Raw genomic sequence first — 23,986 nt, 5'->3', positions numbered from 1 at the left:
GGGGTTTCTTGAGGACGGCCAGGCAGCCTAGGGCCAGGAAACTCGGTGCTGGCCCCAGACTCCGCTGGCCCTCACAGACCACCACAGCGGCCTGAGCACGCTTCCCTCCCCGAACCTACAACCCGAGGCCGGGCGGGGTCGCACATCCGGCGCCTCCCACCAAGAATCCTCGCCTCTCCCCAGCCCAACCCTTGGTATCCGGCACAACCCCTCTGTATCCGGCACAACCCCTCGGGGCATGGCTGTGCGCCCTCGCCCACCCTTCCTTCAGTCCATTCGGTTTTCTCCCAGCCCTCGAGCCTCGCCGTGTCCTCCACGGCACTGAAAGAAATGCGACCTGGACAGCCACATCGTGGGGACACATCTTATTCGGAGAAGAGGCCCAGTTTGGGAACTTAAGTGTACACATTTACCGTGTCAACGGCTGAGGGTATTTGATTAATTTAATCAGCCTGGAATACCTGTTCGGGCTGATGCTGCTGTTTTCTCTCCCCACGTATCCAATGAAGCAGGTTGCCCTGGGAGGTGTGGTTTATTTGAGTCTACTTTGAGCTGAACGTGAGGTTGACCCCTGTGTGAGAGCATGGACCTTCAGACGGATGTTCCCCTGGAGGTTGGGGGGTGCCTGATAATGAAGGTGGAGCAGGACCCCAGGTGGACATCAGAGCTGGGTCTGAAAGAACCGGGGAGCTCAGAATCTGAGAACTTTCGCAAATGCTTCCGGCATTTTTGTTATGAGGATGTGAGTGGACCCCACGAAGCTTTCAGTAAACTCTGGGAACTTTGCTGCCGGTGGCTGAAGCCAGAAATGCGTTCCAAGGAGCAGATCCTTGAGCTGCTGGTCGTTGAGCAGTTTCTCACCATTTTACCGGAGAAGATTCAGGCGTGGGTGCAGAAGCAGTGTCCGGAGAGTGGCGAGGAGGCGGTGGCCCTGGTGATACATTTGGAGAAAGAGGCTGGAAGACTAAGACAACAGGTGAGAGGGCATTTTCCAAATTTTTATTTTAGAAAGAAGGCGGTGAGTAGAGCATGTGTGCACTGCAGGAAGTGCTCATTACGTGGCAGGATAGTGGTATGTACTAATGAAAGAAAGACCTTTGAAATGAAGAAAGACCACTTGGAAGGGAATCAGAATTTCATATTAAGTAGAACAAAAGCTTTAGTTGAAATAGTATCTTGCAAATAAAACTAAACAGTATTCATCTAAATATTTGTTTCAAGTCTTTGACATAATGTTTCCCCAAAAATTCTGTGAGAGAATGTATGCTTCACAGGGTTTGACTTTTACAGCTTGGTCCTAAAGAGGGCTGTGGGGGGGGGGTGGGAAGGAAGGGAGTAAGGACTTAAGTTACCCCAGGGTCCTCTCTAATCCTTTAATATTCTAATCAGTGTCTTCTTCTGAAGTGACCTCAAAGACATCATCCTATCAGACTTTTCCATTTAACTGCCAGGTCTTCATTTGTCAGTGGCTTTGCATGGTCTTCTAGATATTTTTCAACAGCCCTTCCATTAACCTCATGAAATCCTGCAAGATTTGCAGGATTGCATTTTTGTGAAGATCTGACTACAAGCATGTTTCTGTTTTGGTCAGAGATAGACACTAAATGTGGAGATTATGCTTTCATTTCACTAGGGAATTTGTGTTCTGATAATTTACTTCTCTATGAATCTAGTCAGTATGAGGACTCAATATCTATTTTAAACAAGAGGCTCTGTATTTCGTGCCTGATGGATTTCCCTCTCTGTATATTAATAAAGAGCACTCACCATTCCCTTATGTCCAGTCTTATGGACAGTACTATTAACCCAGTGCCCTTGGAGCCTCTGTTGGGAATAGACTGAAATTTTCATTCCTTTTCACATCTTCTGTCCTTCTTTGATGTCTTTCCTGGGGTAGTTTGGTCCTCATCTGGCCCTCTTTTCCTCTTTTTTTATTATGGCTTTGGTTTTATTCCCCAGGTTTGCAGTCCTGAGCACTCAGGGAAGCAAGCCCCACTTGGAACAGTGTGGGATGTGGCAGACTTTCAACCAGAGACCCAACCCAGAGTGATGTCTAGGGAAGAAGCTGGAAGCCTGCACTCAGGACACCAGGAGCAGCTGAGCCCAAAGAGAGAACATCAGCCCTTACCCAAGAATGGTAAGAACTCAGAAGATGCCCAGTGCAGACCACGGCAGATTTATTTTTAAACTTTTAATCTGACTTACACAACCCCTCACCAAGAGGCAAGATCCACCACTACATATCCCACTTCCTTATCTCTCCCGAAATTCATGTTACGATAGAATGCATTAAAAATATTTATGGTCTCTGAATTTTCTGGTGTGTATTCACAGCATCTAGGTTCCCTGCTCACATGGATTAAATGCTCCCCGTTACTTTAGCTGATAAGCTTAGTCCAGTAAATCCCTGGTGTTGTTTGATTCTGCCATAAATGGTAGGTTAGAAAATAGAAAATAGAATTCCAGGGTGATAAGGAATTCTTAAAGTAGAAAGGTTTGTTCTGTTGAGGTACTTGGGTTGCAGAGGACAGAAAATTTGTGGGATAGATTTCTCAGAAAGGTGAATTCATTCTAAAGAAGACATGTGATTTCAGCCATGTGTGCTTAAGGAAATAATAAGTTTCCAAAGAAGTGATTGGATTTGCTTCTGTAGAAAGTAGTAGAGCAAGCCCTGGCTGGCGTAGCTCAGTGGATTGAGCGTGGGCTGCAAACCAAAGCATTGCAGGTTCGATTCCCAATCAGGGCATATGCCTGGGTAGCAGGCCACAGCCCCCGGGAACGCACATTGATGTTTCTCTCTCTCTCTCTCTCTCTCTCTCTCTCTCTCTCTCTCTCTCCCCCCTCCCTCCCTCCCTCCCCTCCCTCTCTAAAAAAATAATAAAAAAAATTTTTTAAAGTAGTAGAGCAATGATATATATATTTTTTCCATCTTTTGAGGGTTGTGTTGCCTGTCCAGGACCATGTAACTTCTTTAACATACTAATGGGGATTAACAGGCTAGAGATTGCAAACTGGTCACTCACATGCCAAATTAGATTTGTTTTGTTTCACCTACAAAGGGTTTTTGATTTGGGGGTTTTATTGGTTTGTTTTTAGTTCTCAAGTTTTAAGACTTTCAACACTTTACACAAAAGTCCAGAATTCTGGCTTCTCTTGAAAAATTTAGAAGCTCAGCTATTCCAGGGCCATAGTCTCACAAGGAAGCATCAACTGGGGCTAAACATTGCTGTACCTTTTGAAATGCAACATGTACTCCCACACACCTTACCTGGCCCTTTCCATGATGCATTCTGTTTGCTTACTCTCTAAAAGGATTAGCATTTTTGAGTTCTGCTTTAGGTTACCATGGTTACAGGCATAGTTCTGAACTCATTGAGAAAATGATCAATTTGTATTTCTTCCTCTTTTAAAATTTTTATTTATTTATTTTTAATGTATCTTACTGATTATGCTATTACAGTTGTCCCATTTTCCCCCCTTCATTCCCCTCCACCCTGCACACCCCCTCCCACACACATTCCCCCCATTTAGTTCATGTCCATGGGTCATACATGTAAGTTCTTTGGCTTCTACATTTCCTATACTATTCTTAACCTCCCCCTATTTTCTACCTACCATCTATGCTACTTATTCTCTGTACCTTTTCCCCCTCTATCCTCTTCCCACTTTCCCGCTGATAACCCTCCATGTGATCTCCATTTCTGTGATTCTGCTCCTGTTCTAGTTGTTTGCTTAGTTTGTTTTTGTTTTTGTTTTTGTTTTAGGTTCGGTTGCTAATAATTGAGTTTGTTGTCATTTTACTGTTCATATTTCTTATCTTCTTTTTCTTAGATAAATCCCTTTAATATTTCATGTAATAAGGGCTTCTTGATGATGAATTCCTTGAACGTGACCTTATCTGGGAAGCACTTTCTCTGCCCTTCCATTCTAAACAATAGCTTTGCTGGATAGAGTAATCTTGGATGTAGGTCCTTGTCTTTCATGATTTGGAATACTTCTTTCCAGCCCCTTCTTGCCTTCAAGGTCTCTTTTGAGAAATCAGCTAACAGTCTGATGAGAACTCCTTTGTAGGTAACTGTCTCCTTTTCTCTTGCTGCTTCTAGGATTCTCTCCTTATCTTTAATCTTGGGTAATGTAATTATGATGTGCCTTGGTGTGTTCCTCCTTGGGTCCAACTTCTTTGGGACTCTCTGGGTTTCTGGACTTCCTGAAAGACTATTTCTTTTGACAGATTGGGGAAGTTTTCCTTCATTATTGTTCAAATAAGTTTTCAGTTTCTTGTTCTTCCTTTTCTCCTACTGGAACCCCTGTGACTCGGATATTGGAACATTTAAAGATGTCCTGGAGGTTCCTAAGCCTCTCCTAATTTTTTTTGAATTCTTATTTCTTTATTCTTTTCTGGTTGAGTGTTTCTTTCTTCATTCTGGTCCACACCATTTATTTGAGTCCCAGTTTCCTTCTTGTCACTGTTGCTTCCCTATACATTTTCCTTTATTTCACTTAGCATAGCCTTCATTTTTTCATCTAATTTGCGACCATATTCAACCAGTTCTGTGAGCATCGTGATTACTAATGTTGTGAACTGTGCATCTGATAAGTTAGCTATCTCTTCATTGCTTAGTTGTATTTTTTCTGAAGCTTTGATCTATTCTTTCATTTAGGCCATTTTTTTTTTACTCCGCACACCTATTACACAATAATGGGCAGAGCTTTAAGTGTTCACCAGGGCAGGGCAACCCATGTCCCTGCTCATTGTGGTGCTGCATGTGGGGGAGAGGTCCGAGAGGGGACAGTGGTGCTTGCTCCACTCTCTGCCAGTGTTCAGTCACTTCCCCTGCTACCCACAATCAAATTGGGCCCTTCTGGTGCTGATTCCTGGGCAGGTGGGCTTGTGTACATTCTAGAACCCTGTGGGTCTCTCCAATGAACTCTTCTGTGAGGCTGGGAGTTTCTCCTGCTGCCACAACCCCCACAGGTGTTTTCAATCAGAGGTTTGTCACTTTACTTCCCCTCACTGAAACTGTGGATTGCACCTTTTGTCTCGCTCCCCAGTTGCTTCTCCCAGTTTATCTGCCCACAAATGTGGGACCGCCCAATCTGCAATCCGCCACCTCGCCAGATCCTCCAGCCTTGCCCACCCGGGTCCTCCAGCTGCCGCCTTGCCACAAGTCTTCACCAGGCTGTCTCCGCCCCTCCTACCAATCTAGATGAATGTTTCTTCTTTACCTCCTTGGTTGTTGGACTTCCATACAGTTTGATTTTCTGTCAATCCTGGTTGTTTTTTGTTTTTGAATTGTTATTGCCCTTCTTTTGGTTGTGAGAGGAGGCCAGTGTGTCTACCTATGCTTTCATCTTGGCCATAAGTTCTTTTGCTTTTTTCACACACTCATTTCTTAAAAGACACAGCGTGAATTCAAGGGCCAGAGACCAGAACACTAATTGTTTCTTTCTCTTACAGCTCAGTCTTCTCCCTGGATTCCCATCCCTGCTGAAGAATGGAACACCATAGATCGGGAAGTAACAACCACAAAACTTCCTGTTGGGTTTCAGGTAAATGGTATTGTTCTCTCTGGCCTTCCTTTGTAGGGTATGCAGTCACAATGATTTCCTGGGCCTCCACAGTCCTCACATTGTTATACTCCCACCAGGAGACCTTTTCCCCCTTGTTCCTTTTCCACAAAAGATGGCCGTTTTTGAGTACTGGAACACCACAATGGATCATCTCTGTTAGGATTCTTTATTTTAAGTAATTTTTATTGATTATGCTATTACAGTTTTCCCAATTTTTCTCCTTGTATCCCCCTGCACCCTGCCCCTCCAACCCTCCAGCATTCCCCCCCTTAGTTCATGTCCATGGCTTATACATAAAAGTTCTTTGAGTCCTCTCTTTCCTATACCATTTTTTATGCCTACTAATTATGCTCTCTCCGTCTATTTTATGCCAACTAATTATGCTTCTTCCCTGTACCTTTTCTCCTTTATTCCTCCTTTTCCCTTCTCCACTGAAATCTCTCTGTGTGATGTCCATTTATCTGATTCTGTTCCTGTTCTGGTTGTTTGCTTAGTTTGTTTTCATTGTTTTTCTTTTCTTTTAGGTTCAATTGTTGATAGTTGTGAGTTTGTTGTCATTTTACTGTTCATATTTTTGATCTTCTTTTTCTTAGATAAGTCCCTTTAGTGTTTCATACAGTAAGGGCTTGGTGATAATAAACTCCTTTAACTTGACCTTATCTGGGAAGCCCTTTATCTGCCCTTCCATTCCAAATGAAAGCTTTGCTAGATAGAGTAATCTTGGATGTAGGTCATGACTTTAAACACTTCTTTCCAGTTGCTTCTTGCCTGGAAGGTTTCTTTTGAGAAATCAGCTGATAGTCTAATGGGCACTCCTTTGTAGGTAACTGTCTCCTTTTCTCTGGCTTCTTTTAGGATTCTCTCTTTATCTTTAATCTTGGGTAACTTAATTATGATGTACCTTGGTGTGTTCCTCTTTGGGTGCAACTTCTTTGGGACTCTATGGGCTTCCTAGACTTCCTGGAAGTCTATTTCCTTTACCACATTGGGGAAGTTTTCCTTCATTATTTGTTCAAATAAGTTTTCAATTTCTTCCTGTTGTTCTTCTTCTGGCACCTCTATAACTAGGATATTGGAATGTTTCAAGTTGTCCCAAATGTTCCTAAACCTGTCTTCATTTTTTTGAATTCTTGTTTCTTCCTTTTCTTCTGAATGGATGTTTATTTCTTTCTTTTGTTCCAAATGGTTGCTTTGAGTCCTGGTTTCCTTCCTGTCACTGTTGGTTCCCTGAATATTTTGTTTTATTTCATTTTGCATATCCATGGTTTTTCATTTTTTGACCAAGCTCAACCAGATCTGTGAACATTTCAGTTACCAGGTTTTTTAAATTCTCCATCAGATAGGTAAGCAATCTCCTCCTCACTTAGTTCTCTTTCTGAGGCTTTGCTCTGTTCTTTCATTTGGGCCATATTTCTTTGTCTTGGTGCAGCTGATATGTTGTAAGGGGGCAGGGCCTTAGGTATTCACCTACGCAGGGCAACCCTCTTTGCTGTACTATGGGGCTGTCTGTGGGGGAGGGGCCAGAGAGGGAACAGTGCAGCTCACTTGCTCATCTCTGACGCACTTTTCAACGAACTCTGGTGTGAGACTGGGAATATCTCCCACAATGGCAACCCCAGCCATAGCCCACAGTCAGCTCTGAGTCTCAGTTTTACACTTAAGTCAGCCTCTCCCACACAGCCCTGGAGCTAGGCAGCCAGCCCTGCCCCCAAGGCTGCCACATTGATGCGGTTTTTCTGAGTCGACCAGCAAGGTTCACCACTTCCCAGTCTGGTTGTTTCAGTTGATTTTTTCTTTAATTCCTTGGTTCTCAGAGTTCTGTGCAGTTTGATTTTCTGGAGCTTTTGGTTGTTTATTGATTTTAGATTGGTTGTTATCCTCCTTTTGCTTGTACGAGGAAGCAAAGGGTTTCTACCTACGCCTCCATCTTGCCCAGAACTCTGATGGTCTCTTAGTATTCTTTTTTTTTAATTGATTATGCTATTACAGTTGTCTCATTTCCCCCCCTTCACTCCTCTCCACCCTGCACACCCCCTCCCACACACGTTCCCCCCATTTAGTTCATGTCCATGGGTCGTACATATCAGTTCTTTGGCTCCTACATTTCCTATACTATTCATACCCTTTCCCTTTCTATTTTCTACCTACCATCTACTTATTCTCTGTACCTTTTCCCCCTCTTTCCCCATCCCACTCCCCTGCTGATAACCCTCCATATGATCTCCATTTCTGTGTTTCTGTTCCTGTTCTTGTTTGCTTAGTTTGCTTTTGTTTTTCAGGTGTGGTTGTTAATGATTGTGAGTTTGCTATCATTTTACTGTTCATATTTTTTATCTTCTTTTTCTTAGATAAATCCCTTTAGCATTTCATGTAATAAGGGCTTGTTGATGATGAATTCCTTGAACTTGACCTTATCTGAGAAGCACTTTATCTACCCTTCCATTCTAAATGAGAGCTTTGCTGGATAGAGCAATCTTGGATGCAGGTCCTTGCCTTTCATGATTTGGAATACTTCTTTCCAGGCTCTTCTTGCCTGTAAGGTTTCTTTTGAGAAATCAGCTGATAATCCAGTGAGGACTCCTTTGTAGGTAACTGTCTCCTTCCTCTTGCTGCTTTTAAAATCTCTCCTTATCTTTAATCTTGGGTAATGTAATTATGATGTGCCTTGGTGTGTTCCTCCTTGGGTCCAACTTCTTTGGGACTCTCTGGGCTCCCTGGACTTCCTGGAAGACTATTTCCTTAGCCAGAATGGGGAAGTTCTCCTTTATTATTTGTTTAAATAAGTTTTCCACTTGTTGCTCTTCCTCTTCTCCTACTGGCACCCCTGTGATTCGGATATTAGAACATTTAAAGATATCCTGGAGGTTCCTAAGCCTCTCCTCATTTTTTTGAATTCTTGTTTCTTCATTCTTTTCTGGTTGAATGTTTCTTTCTTCCTTCTGGTCCACTCCATTGATTTGAGTCCAATTCCTTCCCATCACTATTGGTTCCCTGTGCATCTTCCTTTATTTCACTTAGTGTAGCCTTCATTTTTTCATCTAATTTGCAATCCTATTCAACCAATTTTGTGAGCATCGTGATTACCAGTGTTACGAACTGTACGTCTGATAGGTTGGCTACCTCTTCGTCACTCAGGTGTATTTTTTCTGGAGCTTTGATCTCTTCTTTTGTTTAGGCCATTTTTTTTTTGCCTTGAAGTGCCTGTTACGTAGTGAGGGACGGAGCCTTAGGTATTCACGGGACACAGTAACCCACGTCACTGTGTTGTGACGCTGTATATGGGGCAGGGGTCCAAGAGGTAACAGTGGCACTTGCTCTGCTCTCTGCTGGATTTCAGTCACTTCCCCTGCTTCCCACCAGCAAATTGGGCCCTTCTGGTGCTGATTCCCGTGTGGGTGGGCTTATGTACATTCTAGGACCCTGTGGGTCTTTCCAGTGAACTCTCCTGTGAGGCTGGGGGTTTCTCCCGCTTCCCCAGCTCCCACAGGTGTTTTCAATCAGAGGTTTGAGGCTTTATTTCCACATACTGGGGCCCTGGGTTACGTAGTCTGTCCCACTCCCCAGTTGTTTTTCCCAGTTTATCTGCCCACAAATGTGGGACCACCCAGTCCACAATATGCTGCCTCTCGGGGTCTGCCTGCTGTTGCCTTGGCAGCCAGCTGCAGCCTTGTGCACCCTGCTCCACAATTCACCGCCTCACTGGGTCTGCCAGTCACCGCCTTGCCCACCCTGGTCCTCCTCTACCACCTTGCCACGAGTCCTCTCCACCTGGCTGTCCATCTCCACCCATCCTACCGGTGTGGTGGAATATGTCTTCTTTAACTCCTTGGTTGTCAAACTTCCATACAGTTTGATTTTCTGTCAGTTCTGGTGGTTTTTTGTTTTTGAATTTTTGTTGTCCTTCTTTTGGTTGTGTGAGGAGGCACAGTGTGTCTACCTATACTTCCATCTTGGCTGGAAGTCTGTCTCTTAGGATTCTTTATAGTATCTCCTGCTTCATTTGTCACAGAATGTGTGAAGTCTGTCCAGAAAGTATCCAGCAATGTGCTAAGAAAAATAGAGGTATTTATTGAAAATACAAGATACAAAAAAACATTGTACATAGGCCATTGACACCTCAGTCCCCTTGAAAGTAGGCATCTTAGAACCTCACTCGGTTATTCCAGTGTCTCTTCCTTCCACTGTCCAAACAACTCTGCAAAATCCTTTGTTGGAATTGACATTAGCTGTTCCATTGTATTTTCCTGAGTCTCATCGGCAGTCTGAAATTTCTTCCCTTTCAAAGGTGATTTTAGTTTTGGGAAAAGCCAGAAGTCGCAGGGCACCATATCTGGGCTGTAAGTGGACTGAGTTGCCTGGGTGATTTGATGTTTCATCAAAAATCTCTGCATGAGACATGATGCATGAGCGGGCAGATTGTCATGATGAAGTTGCCAATCACCAGTTGCCCATAGCTGTGGCCATTTTCGTTGTATTGCATCTCTCAACTGATGGAGAACATTGAGGCAGCACTCCTTATTAATTGTTTGGCCTGGAGGGGTATACTCATGATGTACAAACACCTTCCCAATCAAAAAACACAGTTAACATGGTCTTGATCTTACTGCAACTTTGTCATGCCTTCTTCAGGTGTGGAGAACCAGGCAACTTCCACTGGGACAACTGGGTCTTTGTTTCTGGATCATAGCCATAGACCCACAGTTTATTGCCGGTTATGACCTTCTTGAGGAAATCTGGTTCATTGGTAGCAGTTTGAATCAAGTCATTAGCAACTGCAGCACAATGTTCCTTCTGCTCTGGTAGCAGAAGCTGCACAACAAATTTTGCCACAGCATGTTTCATGCCCAGATCCTGCATCAAAATCTCAGACACAGTAGTTTTTGGAATTCCCAGATCAGTTTCTAATTCTCACACTGTCAGTCGCCAATCTTTGTTGATTGCAGCCCGTGCACATTCAACATTCACAGGTGTTCTGCGTGTTGCAAGCCTTCCAGAATGTGAATCACTTTCAAAATATTCCCAACCACCTTTGAAGTGTTTGTGCCACACTTTTATTGGCACTGCACTTATTGCATCATCCTTGAAAGCCTTCTGAATCGTTTGAATAGTTTCTGTGGAGGAATGTTCCAGCTTAATGCAAAATACGCAGATCCGTTCCTTTACTCACTCAAGTGATGGCCACACAATACAAATGCTCACTCAGCAGCATCTACCACCCCCACTAACTAGTACAGTGAAGTCGTCATTCATGCATGCACATTCCAGTCCACCCTCCTTAGCAGCCAGGTTACATTGATGTCACACAAACTATTCTCATTATATTAACAATAGCTGGACTTTTTCTGGACAGACCTTGTTGTACACTCGGTTCCTTGGTTTTAATTATTTTTTGAAGCCCTTCTGTGCTTCATTCAATATTATTTATCCTTCAAAGACCCACATGGTTATATTGGTAGTCATTGTTGTTAGTGTTGTTACAGGGACCAATGAAAGATGTCCTCACGGCAAAAGGTATTTCCTACAAAAAGAGTGTACATCAGATTCCTGCTCACAGAGTTGTCTACCAGGATATTAGAGAAGAGAGTGTTGGGAACATGGTCTCCCTGGGTAAGGATTCTTTCTCTTTTCAGATAAAAAATTTGGGGATTTCTAATATACTCATTCTGTTGATGATAAAATAGTTATAGATGATAACACTTAAAGGACTTTTATGGGTTGTCTAATCATTTTTCACTCTAGCTTACCAGATCTTGTAATCACTTACCCATATTCTCTTGCCTCATTCATCCCTTTTTTCTAGTTTATAATTTACATATTTTTTTTATAATTTAGTGATTAAAACATTGGACAGGTATTATATATGACTGTCATTTACATTATTTAAATGTAAACTTACACACATTGACTAGTTGTTTTTGTTTAAATATAGTAAGCACAACAATTTTCACAGAGCCTGACATATGGGTGGGTACCCAGTGTATATTTGTCGGGTGAATGGAAATCATGGAAATGGAAGAAAAAACTTTTAATACAGTAACCTCAATTGCATGTTGTGAGTTATTTAAATGGCACAAATTCACAGGCACACATTACCACTAAAGTGTCACTTTAACCTCAAACTTCTGCTTCAACAGTAGGGATAAATATGATTCATTCATATATATGTAAGCCACAAGTCAAAGAGTACTTATAAGTAAAATTATAGGCCTAAAATGTGCACTAATACATACTGTAGCTACTTTGTGTTGTCTAATAGGGTAGCCACTAGCCACACATGGCTATTTAAATTTATAAAATTAATTAAAGTTAAAAATTCAGTTCCTCAGTGGTAGTGGCCACAGTTAAAGAGTACGTTTAAGGATTTCAGTAGCCATGTTGGACCCTGCAGTTATAGAACATTCCTATCATCCCATAAAATTCTGAACAACACTACACATAGACACTAAAAAGTATAGAGATTATAAAATAGGCCATGTCAAACTGAATGAATAAGATACACTGACAATTGTTTATGTATTGATAGAAAACAATTTTTTTTAAATGACTAACTTCAGACCAACTAATGAAAAACCAGTAACATAGCACTCTTCCCAAAACAGCAGGTATCCCAGCTAGTTGTGTGCAACTAGGCATTTACCTAATTGTGTACATGATGGATGTTTCCTAGTGTTGTCTTGGATCACACAGCATCCAGAGCTAGTAAATGCTGCTTGAGTGGGATAGGGACCATACTTTAAGAATACAGGTTTAGCCCAGCACCTTCACATGTAATTATAGATTATTAAAGACTCAGGCCCCAATTTTTTATCATAGATTGTAAATGAATGGCTCACGGACTGAATCTAGCCTATACATGTATTTTGGCCTTGCACAGAGTTTTAATTTAAATTTAGATTGTAGGTCTGGATTTCCAGTATCTTGAAAAATTAAACGCAAGGCACTGTGGACCCAGAGTGACTTCCACAGAATAAGAGAGCTCATGCTGAACTGCGGCTGTTCTCACTCTTGCCATCTCATGCAGTTAGGTTGCCAGGCTTGTCCTTACAGATACTGAACTTTCACTGTCCCTACACTTACTTCTCCAATGTAAAAATAAAGAGCAAATCTCCAATCCCAGGGTTCTTTCAGAAGGGGTTTGATTTGATGCTTCTTATCTAGGAGAATTCCATGAAGCTTCTTTTTGTGTTGCCTAGAGAAAAAATATAGTTTTATTATAACTTATTGGGCATTGGACACTTTACAAATGATCATTTATTTGATATTCCTAGCACCCTCTTTGAATAGGTGATATTATTCCCTAGGAAACTGAGGTTCAGAAAGATTAAGAAACTTCCCTGATCAAAAAGTAAAGTGGTAGACCTAGGATGCACATTTAAGGCAGGTTGCTTTCTAGGTATTGTAAGGTAATATACTCTCAGTTTGCTTCCCTATTCTTACATTGCTTCCCTATTTAGCTTGCCAGATGTGTCCAGAAATCCTTGACTTCTCATCTCTCATGGCTCAGTATGTATGTGTGTGTTACGGGAGTGGGGAAGTATGGGGAGCAGATGTAATCACACTTTATTTTATAAGTAACAAACACTGGTTAGGAGGATACTTTGAACCTAATGCAGTGTAGGATACTATGAGGGACTCAAAGGTAATAAAATATGTTATTTACCCTTAAAGTTTTTCCTTTAAGAACCAGCTGGAGAAATAAGTGGTATGTACGTGGGAAGTAAAATGAGAGTGTAAGTTAGTAGATGATTGTGCCAGAGAACTCATGTAATAATGACTACAGTGTGTGCCATCATGGTTGAGTAGGGCCCTAGAAAAAGGGGATTGGACAAGACTTGAAGGACAGGTGTGAACAGTGGTTCAGGAGAGCATGCTGCCAGCAGAAGACTGGGGCATGCAGTAACGAATGACCTCAATGTCTACTATGAAGTATGTTTCTCTTACTATAGGAAGTGCAGTATCTAATTCTAACAGGATAGCCCAGGTGGAGCAAAGAAAGGAGCCATGGACCATAGGTCTACATTCCTCTAATAAAAGGAATATTCTACGAAGCAGCTACATTAAGGAAAAGTCAGTTCATACTATTCAGATTCCTGCAAGAAGTACAGGGAAGATGTGGAGAGAACAACAACAGTGGGGCTTAGAAGATGAAAAGATAGCAGGTGTGCATTGGAGCTATGAAGAAACAAAGACTTTTCTTGCAATTCTCAAAGAGTCTCGATTTTATGAAACACTTCAGGCTTGTCCCCGAAACAGCCAGGTATATGGTGCTGTAGCTGAATGGCTTCGGGAGTGTGGCTTCCTCCGAACCCCGGAACAGTGTCGGACCAAGTTCAAAAGTCTCCAAAAGAGCTACCGAAAAGTGAGAAGCGGCCACGTGCTTGAGCCCTGTGCCTTCTTTGAGGACATGGATGCGTTGTTGAACCCTGCAGCCCATGCGTCATCCACTGACAAGCCAAAGGAGACTGTGTCTCTCCCTAGACTAAAACAGATTGGTATCAGCACTAAAGAACAGATCAGTCTGATGGAGGAGGAAGCTGCAGAAGAATCTGATGGTGAGGAAATGGGCATTGAGTTTATCCGGAAGTCCAAGATTCATGGTACCCCTATCTTGTTTCAGAACCTGAGCGGTAAGAATTATGCTTTTTGTTTGGTTTGAAAATGGATGATGCAGTCTTGTGGAAAAAGGAGTAGTCCTGGGGAGTGATGTCATGCATACCTTGCCTCTAACCCCTGTAACTAGCTAGAAGTATTCTCAGGGTTCTATTGCTGCCCACAGTGCAGTCTGAATACAGCACTGAGTGGCCATGGAGGATTCATTTTGAGGTTAGAGTACAGCATGGATTTTGAGTACTTGGAGCCTGTGGAAGGAAGAGAAATGGAGTTAGAGGGCTCTAAGGACCTAATATTATCTGAGAATTGGTGTAAAGCAGTCAAGTGCATTAGATTGTAGTAAGTCAAAGATACATTTTTATACTATCTAGAATAACCAGTGAAAGACTGTGTAACAAAAAAAAATTAAAAAAATGAAACCCTAAAAAGTCAAGAAAGAGAAAAGGTAGATATAAATCCAAATATATCTTTTTTTTAAAGATTTTATTTATTTTTAGAGAGGGAAGGGAGGGAGAAAGAGAGAGAGAGAAACATCAATGTGGGGTTGCTGGGCGCCTTGGCCTGCAACCTAGGCATGTGCCCTGACTGGGAATCGAACCTGCGACACTTTGGTTCACAGCCTGAGCTCAATCCACTGAGCTACGCCAGCCAGGGCCAAATATATCTTTAATTACAAACTTAAAAGATACTTATACATTTAATAAATAACTATACGATGCTTACAAGAGATACATCTTAAATATAATAACACAGAGACATTGAAATTAAAAGGACAGCAGATATACCATATACCATATAAAAGAAAGCTGGTGTTATAATTTGGAGGCTGGAATATGTAGGACTAAACTGCCAGTGAATAACTGTGTGACAGTAGACACATCATGTAAATACTTTGAGCTTCAGTTTTCTTATCTGTAAAGTATGCCTGAGAATGCCAGAGTTATTAAATGAGATGACATACATGAAGGCATTCTGCAAATGTTAAAATGCAATAAAACATTGCCTGGTATCACTGTTAGTAGTAATATTTCTCCATCTTATAAAAAGGTAAATTTTTAGATAGAATGAAAAAATAAATCAGGCAGAAGATCTGGGAGTGTACATATGACTGTACCTGTTCAAAAGAAATAGATGGAAAAAGACGGGAAGATGCATTGTTATGTGTGCACAGGTATTCACCAATCTGGAAATCCATAGACATAAGGGTGGGGCTCTTGATATGGTCTCAAATAGGAGAATCCGGTGATAGACGTGGAAGAGACTACCCAGTAAGATAAGGACAGAATTGACTTTTTCCTACTTACAAGACATAAAAAGCATTGTTTAACAAACTATATTCTAACATATCCTAAAAAGTTTTTTTCTGCTATAAAAGCAGAACCTCTGCTTATCTTACAGAACATTTCATCTCTCAAAATATAGAGGACTCACTGATGTCAAAAACCACTCTGAACTTAGCTCTATTCTTTGAGGAAGACTGGTTTAAAAAGTGATAGGAATTTGTGGGGGTGGGGAGGAATTTTTACTGGGTGTCTCAGTCCATTATTCTTAACTGGGCTTAGCTAATCACCAGAGCAATGTCAGATTGGGGGACTGCATTTTTAGCCTACCAGGTAAACTGAGATTAGTTTATTAATTTAGTTAAAAATCCTATTGGGATTTTTTACTTTATAGATTCATCTGAGAATTGATATCTATATAACTTGAGTTTTCCTACCCAAAAACATAGTATCTCTTCATTTTTTAATAAAATATTATAGATTTCTTTTATACACCTCATTTTTGGCAAACTTTATACCAGGCATATAATAGTTCCTGCTGCTACTGTGAATGAGATTTTCTTTCTTTTATATCCTATATGTTTTATTGTAATATTGTATAGAGGCTACAAACTCCTTTTCTTATAACTTCAAACTTTATCCTTGAATTGCAGGTGTACACTGGGGCTATGAAGAAACCAAGACTTTTCTTGATATTCTCCATGAGACTCGGTTTTATGAAGCACTTCAGTCTTGTCATAGGAAAAGCAAATTGTATGGGGCTGTGGCTGAACAACTGCGAGAATGTGGGTTCCTCCGGACACCAGAACAGTGCAGGACCAAGTTCAAAAGTCTTCAGAAAAGCTACCGCAAAGTGAAAAATGGCCATGTGTTAGAGTCCTGTGCTTTCTACAAGGAAATGGATGCCCTAGTAAACTCTCGGGCATCTATCCCCTCTACCAACACCCAAGAAGAAGTCCCACCACCCTCAAGGCAAGAAAGAGAGGATACTGAGGTTGAATCCCAGGAACCTACAGGTTGGGAACCTGAGGAGACCTCACAAGAGGCAATAGTAGAGGATTCTGGCAGCGAGAGAATGAGTGAGGAGGATATTGTACAAGAGTCAGAATTCCAGGGATCTCCAGGTCTACTGCAAAGCCCAAGTGGTAAGGATCATCAAGGGGTTATAGTCTAAAAGAAAGTAAATGTGATTTACTGAAAAATTACTAGATCTTGCCTGTCATTCAGGAGTATTTATTCATTAAGCAAATATATGAGTGCCCTGAGCTGTTTGAAGGGCAGGGAATATAGCAATAAATAAAACAGTCTCTCTGCTCGTGGTGCTTCTATTCAAGGAAGGAGCTTACATTCTAGTGATTCAGTCCTTGGGATCTCAGCCTGTTTTTTCTGTATGGGTCAAGGAGTGTTTTGTATCTCCAGAAAATACTATGGGAAAGAAATTTTGGAATCTTATATAAGAAAAAACCCAGATAAAGGAAGTGCATCAGTGTGCCCAAAACAGAAATGTCTCAGTGATATGTGATGTGCATGAGAAAAAAAAAAAAACACAGGCAGAGATCAAATGAGAGAGAGGGGCTTTATCCTGGTTGTCAGCTCCACCTGCATATTTCCCACTGACTGCTGGAAACCCTTTTCGGCATCTCATCATACTTAAAATTTTCAAAACTAAAATCACCATCTTCCTTCCCATACCACAGCTCTTCCCTGTGTCCTCCTACAGGCCATCAGACTGAAAACTTTAGAGATATTTCTGATGCCTTCTCTCTCATTATTTACACCCAGGCAGTAACACTATTTTCCCCCAACTATTGTAGAATTTTTATCTGTCCCTTATCCTACTCCATACGCTAGTGCAGTCTTTTTGTCTATTGCCTAGACTGTTGTGAAGGTCTCCAAACCAGTTTTCTACATCAGTCTTGTATTAACATTCCACAGTCATCCTTACTCTGAGCTGTTATCTTTCTGTCCTTACCCACTATTATTTCCCTTCCAAAACACTATACGCATTCAAAATGAACATTAGAGGAAGAAATTCCTACACATGCTCTCTGGGTAGTATTTATGTGGGAAGTTATAGTATGAAAGCTGAAATTGTAAGTCCTACATAACCCTGGTTTCAATAACTCGAAAGAAAGCCCTGTGGCATCATCTCCTGTGAATTTTTTTTTAAGTTGAACTCCAGATCTTCATCAAATTATCAGGCTCTCTGTGAGCCAACTACCAGGCTATCACTTCTTCCAGACCCAAAAGCAATGTTAGACCCAATCAGAATACTTTAAAAGAACTGCTAAATGAACTATGACATTGTCATGGCTTTTTACTTAAGTTAATGGATTGATTGATGGTTTCCACCTCCCCACAGCCCATGCTACAGCTGCCCTACTTGGGACAGAGGGCTATCAGCAGTTTCAATTATGTGGAAGGAAAGTAATGTTGAAACTGGCAAGTAGAAGTGAGGCAGTATAGCAGAGTGCTTATGAACAAGCGTTTGATAATCAACCAAGCCTTCATTGGACCTAAGTTAACACAGCTTGTGAAATATTTATGGATGAAATAATACAATGCCTGGAATTCACTTCCAAATAATCTGGGTAGAGGGAACAGGGAGTGTGTAGGAATAGAGATGGAGCAAGATTGGCAGTGAGAGATCATTGTTAAAGCTGGTGAATAGTTCATGGAAGTTCATTGCACATACATACAATTCTCTACCTTTCTGTATATTTGAATTTTTCATAGTAAAATGTTAACACAAAACTACATAATTAAATGACCAGGATAGACTCAGAACCAGAGCTGATTCCAAAGATTGTGTCTCTTCAACATTATATGTTCTCTGTCCAGAAAACCTTGGAAAAGCTGGGATCCAAGATGTACCTTATAGTGAACATGGGCTGTAGGTGAAAGAGTGAGGAGAAGATCATGGGAAACAGAACTAAGGTTGAATTAGTGTGACCTGTGTGTATGACAGCCAGAAAAACAAAGTAACAGGAACCGTTGAGGAGAAGAAAGAAACACCCTTTGGTAGGATATGATTAGATATTGATGAACTTTAAAGTTCATTGAGGAATTTGAACTTGATCACTATAATCTACTCTAAACAGTAGTGATGTTCATGTATTTTAGGATAGAACAAATTTTGAAAGGATGAATTAGAGTGAAACTTCAGAGAGATAAACCAAGTTAATCGGGATATGGATGAGGAATAATGGCTTGGATCATTCAATTCAGAGGACATTTCCTGAGACATTTGAGCTCAGTGTTATTATTGGATGTCCTTGGAACTGAATGGCAATAAGGCTTAATGAATCAGGGAGGAGTAACAGGACCTGAAGCCAGTTAAGAGTACAGGGATCCTAACAGATAAAGCCATGAAGGCCATGTTTATGTTAATATGGACCTGCTCTGAAGTTTTTATTGTCTTTTTTTCAGATTTTGAATTTGGAGGTAGTATCAAGGAGGATGCAACGCAGGTAATATTTAAGGATATGGAGCAGCACAGGGCATTAACAGAAAAGTCTAAAAGGGTTTTTTCCCAGAATACTGATCCAGGTAAATATTGTAAAAAGGAATGCATCTCAGGAAGGCACTGGGAAAACCATCAAGGAATCAGACAGGGAAAGTTGATGTCTCAGCCTAGAGATTTGGGGAAAGCTGTAGTGCATCAGAGGCCTTTCATGGGAAAGAGATCCTACAGACTTCTCAAGTATGGAGAAAGCTGTGGAAGAAGCACTCGTCTTCTCTGCCGGATAACCCACCAGAAGGAAAATTCTTATAAGTGTAGTGTCTGTGGGAAGTGCTTTGGTAGAAGCAGGAGCCTAATCAGACACCAAAGAATCCACACAGGAGAAAAACCTTTTAAATGTCATGACTGTGGGAAAAGCTTTAATGACTCCTCAAACTTTGGTGCCCACCAGAGAGTCCACACTGGGGAGAAGCCCTACAGCTGTGGAGAGTGTGGAAAGTGCTTTAGTCAGAGCTCAAGTCTCATCATACATCAGAGAACCCACACAGGTGAGAAACCATATCAGTGTGGAGAGTGTGGGAAAAGCTTCACCAACAGTTCTCATTTCAGTGCCCACCGCAGGGTCCACACCAGTGAGAATCCCTACAAATGCATGGATTGTGAAAAAAGTTTCAATAACTGTACACAATTTCGAGAACATCGGAGAGTGCACACTGGAGAGAAGCCCTATGGGTGTGCCCACTGCAGCAAACATTTCAGTAAGAGTTCTGTTCTGACCAAACATCAGGAGGTCCATGTGAAAGAAAAGGTGCTGCATCCTCCATCTGTGTACTACCCAGAGAACCCACATAAGGGAAGGACTGATGACTTCGGGAAGACTTTTTGATGATGATCTCTTCCCTTCCTCAATGCCCTTTAGCCATCCTACCCCGATCTCATTCTTGGGATCTTTTGTTGGCTATAAAGTATAACTCCCAAGATAAGCTTGAGAATATAAATAAAGACTTGGATCCTGTTCTCACCTCTGCCTCTAATGTGACCAGCCCATTTTTCTCCTTTTATGTGTCTCAGTGTCTCCCTTAATAAAGTGGAGAACATACATTGTCTGAATTCAGAATGGAGCTCTCTTCAATACATCAAGTCTACTGCTATGAGATCACTACAACCAGCAACATTTAAGATCCTTCTGTGTAGGTGAGAGTTGTTTTCAAGGAGATGAAAAATGCTGAAGGTTTGTTGTTGTTGTTTTGTTATCTGCCACATGAAATCCTGGATGCAGCTTGACCACAGAGTTTCATGTTCGGGTAGAGCTTTCAGAAGTCTGGTCAGCACTACATCAAGTCCATTTTCATTTTGAAGATATCAAAAGGAGACTGAAAATTTTGTAGCTTCCATAGGTAGTCTGTTGGCAGTGTACCTTTTTTGTGTCAAGAACTTGACCCAGAAAGCTAGGGTAGAATCCCTGTGTTGTCCCTGAAGTCATGTTAGCAATGCTTTGACCTCCACTGAGATGAGAAGCAATTGATTACCCATAAGCCTCTGTATACCGACTGTTTCTTTCCCTGAAGACTGAATCCCCTTAGCTGCTGCTTTCCTGCCTGTAAGAATCTAGTTCCTGTTATCATTTACCGTATGTCCTACACTTACCTCTTTATGTTTTAGGTGCTCTTATCTGTCTCTTCTGAGCTCTCACATCCTCCTCAGATTGACTAGGCTGCATGCTCATGGTGTGTTTTATTAAGATAAAGTAGTATTTCAGACACATTCTAGTTGTCTCCTGTAACTTCTCCAGTTCTTACCTAGAACATGATGTATGTTGGCATATTTATGCCTTCCAACCTCACACTTTAAGATTATATAATCATAGCTTTCTAAAACTTAAAAGGGGTAGAAAGAAGTAGAGACCTGAAATATTTCTAAGACCAGTCAGATTTCTTAGGCCTGCTAAGGTTGGATAGCCACCTTAATCCAGACAAAACCTCTAAGGTTATTTATCAAATATTCTCTTTTTTGAGTTCTATATCCTATTCATAGGATCATGACCCACACTGTAGAGCCCTGAGTAGTTTGTAGAATTCTATAGCTCATTGAGTGAAAGCAGAAATATTTACTGAAACTTCCAATCCAGAACATGTGTTTTCTTCATTTACCTGTTCGTCTGAAAAAATCTTTTGGATAATAACCCCCTAGCTCTAGCCCAATAAATAGTGAAGGAAGGGTTCAGATGGATGTATAATTCTTTCAACTCTGGAAGTTACAGATGAAACCCAAGAATTTAGTCATCCAAGACTAGTTACTTTAGGCAGTGAAAAGTCATAGTTTGGTGCAAAGATAACCAGAGTTGGGTAGATTTTTCTTTTAATCTTATCTCCTTTCTTTTATCATATTCTCTCTTATTTTAACATATGTGGAGATAATATTTTTTCTTTAACTGTGTTTTAATCTGTTGAAACTTGTTCAGCAGAATACCAAGAAAGGTAGGCAGTTACACTGCCAACATAGGGTATGGCCTTCTGAAAGGCAGGTGACTCAGGTAAATGTTGATAAATGTTCTGATTTACACTTGTTGAAAATGTTATGCTTGTTCACATCTGAATAGATTGATTTCCTCTGTGTTCTCTGAATCATAGACTTTTAATGGTGAGTGCAGCTTTGTGTTGGTAATATGCCTAGCACAGTAAGACGCATTAGTGCCAGTGGGAGTGTGCTTATATTGTGTGGATGTTCTGGAATTCCAGCTCTAGAGAAGGTGAACATTAATAGAAGTAACCACTTAGTAATACACACACAGGATTGATAATTATATCAACTTATACATGATTCAGGAAAGGTGTCTATTCATAAATATTTATTAAGCACCATTATATGTTAAGGCCGTGTTCCAGGCACAGTAAGAGATACAAAAGTGAAAATGGAGGCATGGTACCTGTACTCAAGGAACTTGAAATATGATAGAGGAATTATTATAGCAAAAGTCAATGCCAATTAATGCATGTAACTTACAAAAGTCAGTGACTCAATCATGAGAAAAGCACCTTTACTTGCAAAAGACTTTTTCTAACTTGCCTAAAATCATATTCTTCACTTCTGTCTTTCAGACTTCCCTAGTAGCAGGGAAGGTTCAGACCCAATCCATCTCCAGTGGGACAAGCTGATTCTGGTTTAGTCTCCTATGTCTGGGATCAAGCTAAGTTGGAACTTGGATTCCCCTACTGATATTTGTAATTGTAACTGGGCAGCTGAGACATGTGTTAAGTTAACTCATTGAAGTTTGTCTCTTCTTTCTGAGGAGACAGAAGGTTCTGCCCACATTAGACAAGGCTCCTTGCATTTTATCCTTTTTCAGCTGGAACATGAAAGTCCAAATGAATGATGTGTCTTTTATATCACATAGCACTGCTTTATGACAATCCATAGGAAAAGGCTTTTTTTTTTTTAAGATCTCAGTACCAGGGGAAGCTACTCTGATCCTAAGCAAAAAGAAAGAAAGAAAAGAAAAAAAATTAAAACACTGTGATTTTTATAACTTACTGTTTTTCTCTTTGGTTCTGGCTACTGCAAAGTTCAACAAAATTTACAACCTACCTTACCAACTACCTAAAATCTATATTTATTTAATCCTGTCTTATTTGTTTCAAAATTGTCCCAAATCCTATTTTTAATGTTACTAATAAACATATTTTATTTTGTGGCACCTTACCCAAGGCACTTTGGAAACTGGCTTGTATTCCCTGCCAAGGCTTGCTTGTTACTCTCACAAATGCCTCCAGTTCTTACTAGTCACTTTATTACACATACAACCTAATTTATTCCTATGGAAGGAAACCTTACTTTAAAGAGGAAAACTTCACACATATGCCAACACAGCTCAGGGCCGCCTGCTGTGGTAAAGTGAGCATTGGACCAGAAGCCAAAAAAGACAAGTTTTAGCCTTGTTACTGCCACTTACTGACTCGTTCAACAGGCCATATCCTCTCTCTGGGTCTTAGCTCCTACTATGAAGAGAGGTCGAATCTGATTACCAAGACTAATTAGAACCCTGGCTCTAATGTTCTGTGAGGCTGTGGAGCATGATGTGGATGAGGAAGAGTTTATAAGACCAGGCTACCCGGCCTGACTCAACATTGCACATAGTGTCCCCACCACACTGAGTCTATTTCCTACTTCAGGCAGAGGGATGCTGTGCATAGCCCAAGAGCTTACTCAGTAGAAAAGGAAAATGTCCCTCATGTCTTACAGGCACCTCTGACTCACTCACCTTGATGGCCAGTTGCAGATAGCCAACTCAGTAAAAAGCTTATTTTGTGAGGTCTGGTGCCTAGTGATGGACGAGATTCAACTGTGGGGGAGCTGGAGAAGCCCCAGTGCAAGTAGTGTCCAAGTTACTTGTATGGCTACAAGCCTTTACCTCAGTCTGAATGTATTCCAAGTATGTGTCTCTCTATTCATTGTTTTTGTATTGATGTTCACTTAGATGTATCTTCTTAAAAACGTATATGTGAAATAAATGTCTGCAATAAATGACTCCCATTGGTTTTCCCCATAATTTGAAGGATATCCTTTATTAAGGGAAAAGAGAACTTGTCTAAGAGGTAATAAAGCTGATCCTAGTAGCTAGAGAATTTCAGTCTTGTTCCAGTTCACTGTTCTCCCCCACAACTAGTGGGATCTTTTGTGAGTCCACAGCCATTCCTGTGCAGCTATCCTCCAATAGTGGCCATTGCCATTGTCCCAAATAATGGTTGGCTCTAATTCTAGGGTGGGATTAGTCTTGGGTTCATACCTTGCATGTATCTGGAGGATGCACTCACCCCACAGCCTTTTATGGTGGAACTAGACTCCACAATTTCCCCCAAAGGTATACAGTATTCCTCTTCACTTACTATTTTGATATAAAGAGTTCCACTGGCTTCCACTTAGTCTTTTTTCCAGAATGATTCCAACTCCTAAAATCAATGTAGAAATTTTGCTACTTGCTGAGCATGTATTTCCACTATACACATAAACTGGAGGAAGAACCACAGGGTGGGTCACCTAAACATGAGCTAGATTCCAGACAAAG

At 41.1% G+C, this 23,986-nt stretch overlaps 1 protein-coding gene across 1 annotated transcript; it reads left to right on the top strand.

Annotated features, from left to right (window-relative positions):
• ZKSCAN2 (zinc finger with KRAB and SCAN domains 2) lies at positions 1-23,440 on the top strand. Its single transcript, XM_045849313.1, has 7 exons — positions 1-976; positions 1,960-2,137; positions 5,459-5,550; positions 11,052-11,178; positions 13,518-14,198; positions 16,115-16,606; positions 18,891-23,440. The coding sequence occupies exons 1-7, from the start codon at positions 584-586 to the stop codon at positions 19,808-19,810; spliced, it is 2,883 nt and encodes a 960-aa protein (XP_045705269.1). The 5' UTR covers positions 1-583; the 3' UTR covers positions 19,811-23,440.
• Positions 23,441-23,986: the final 546 nt, after the last annotated feature.

Source organism: Phyllostomus hastatus, unplaced genomic scaffold (genome assembly GCF_019186645.2).
Source record: "Phyllostomus hastatus isolate PE091 unplaced genomic scaffold, TTU_PhHast_1.1 phas_contig_64, whole genome shotgun sequence".
Classification (NCBI taxonomy): domain Eukaryota; kingdom Metazoa; phylum Chordata; class Mammalia; order Chiroptera; family Phyllostomidae; genus Phyllostomus; species Phyllostomus hastatus.
Note: the sequence above shows the minus strand (reverse complement) of the source record. Positions and strands in the feature narration are given on the sequence as shown.

What these genes read in the sequence shown, in the direction of transcription:
- ZKSCAN2 (XM_045849313.1), top strand. Translation starts at nt 584, where the DNA reads ATGGACCTTCAGACGGATGTTCCCCTGGAGGTTGGGGGGTGCCTGATA. An exon ending in TCAGCCCTTACCCAAGAATG is followed by an intron (nt 2,138 to 5,458) that starts GTAAGAACTCAG and finishes TTTCTCTTACAG; the next exon opens with CTCAGTCTTCTCCCTGGATT. An exon ending in AACTTCCTGTTGGGTTTCAG is followed by an intron (nt 5,551 to 11,051) that starts GTAAATGGTATT and finishes GTGTTGTTACAG; the next exon opens with GGACCAATGAAAGATGTCCT.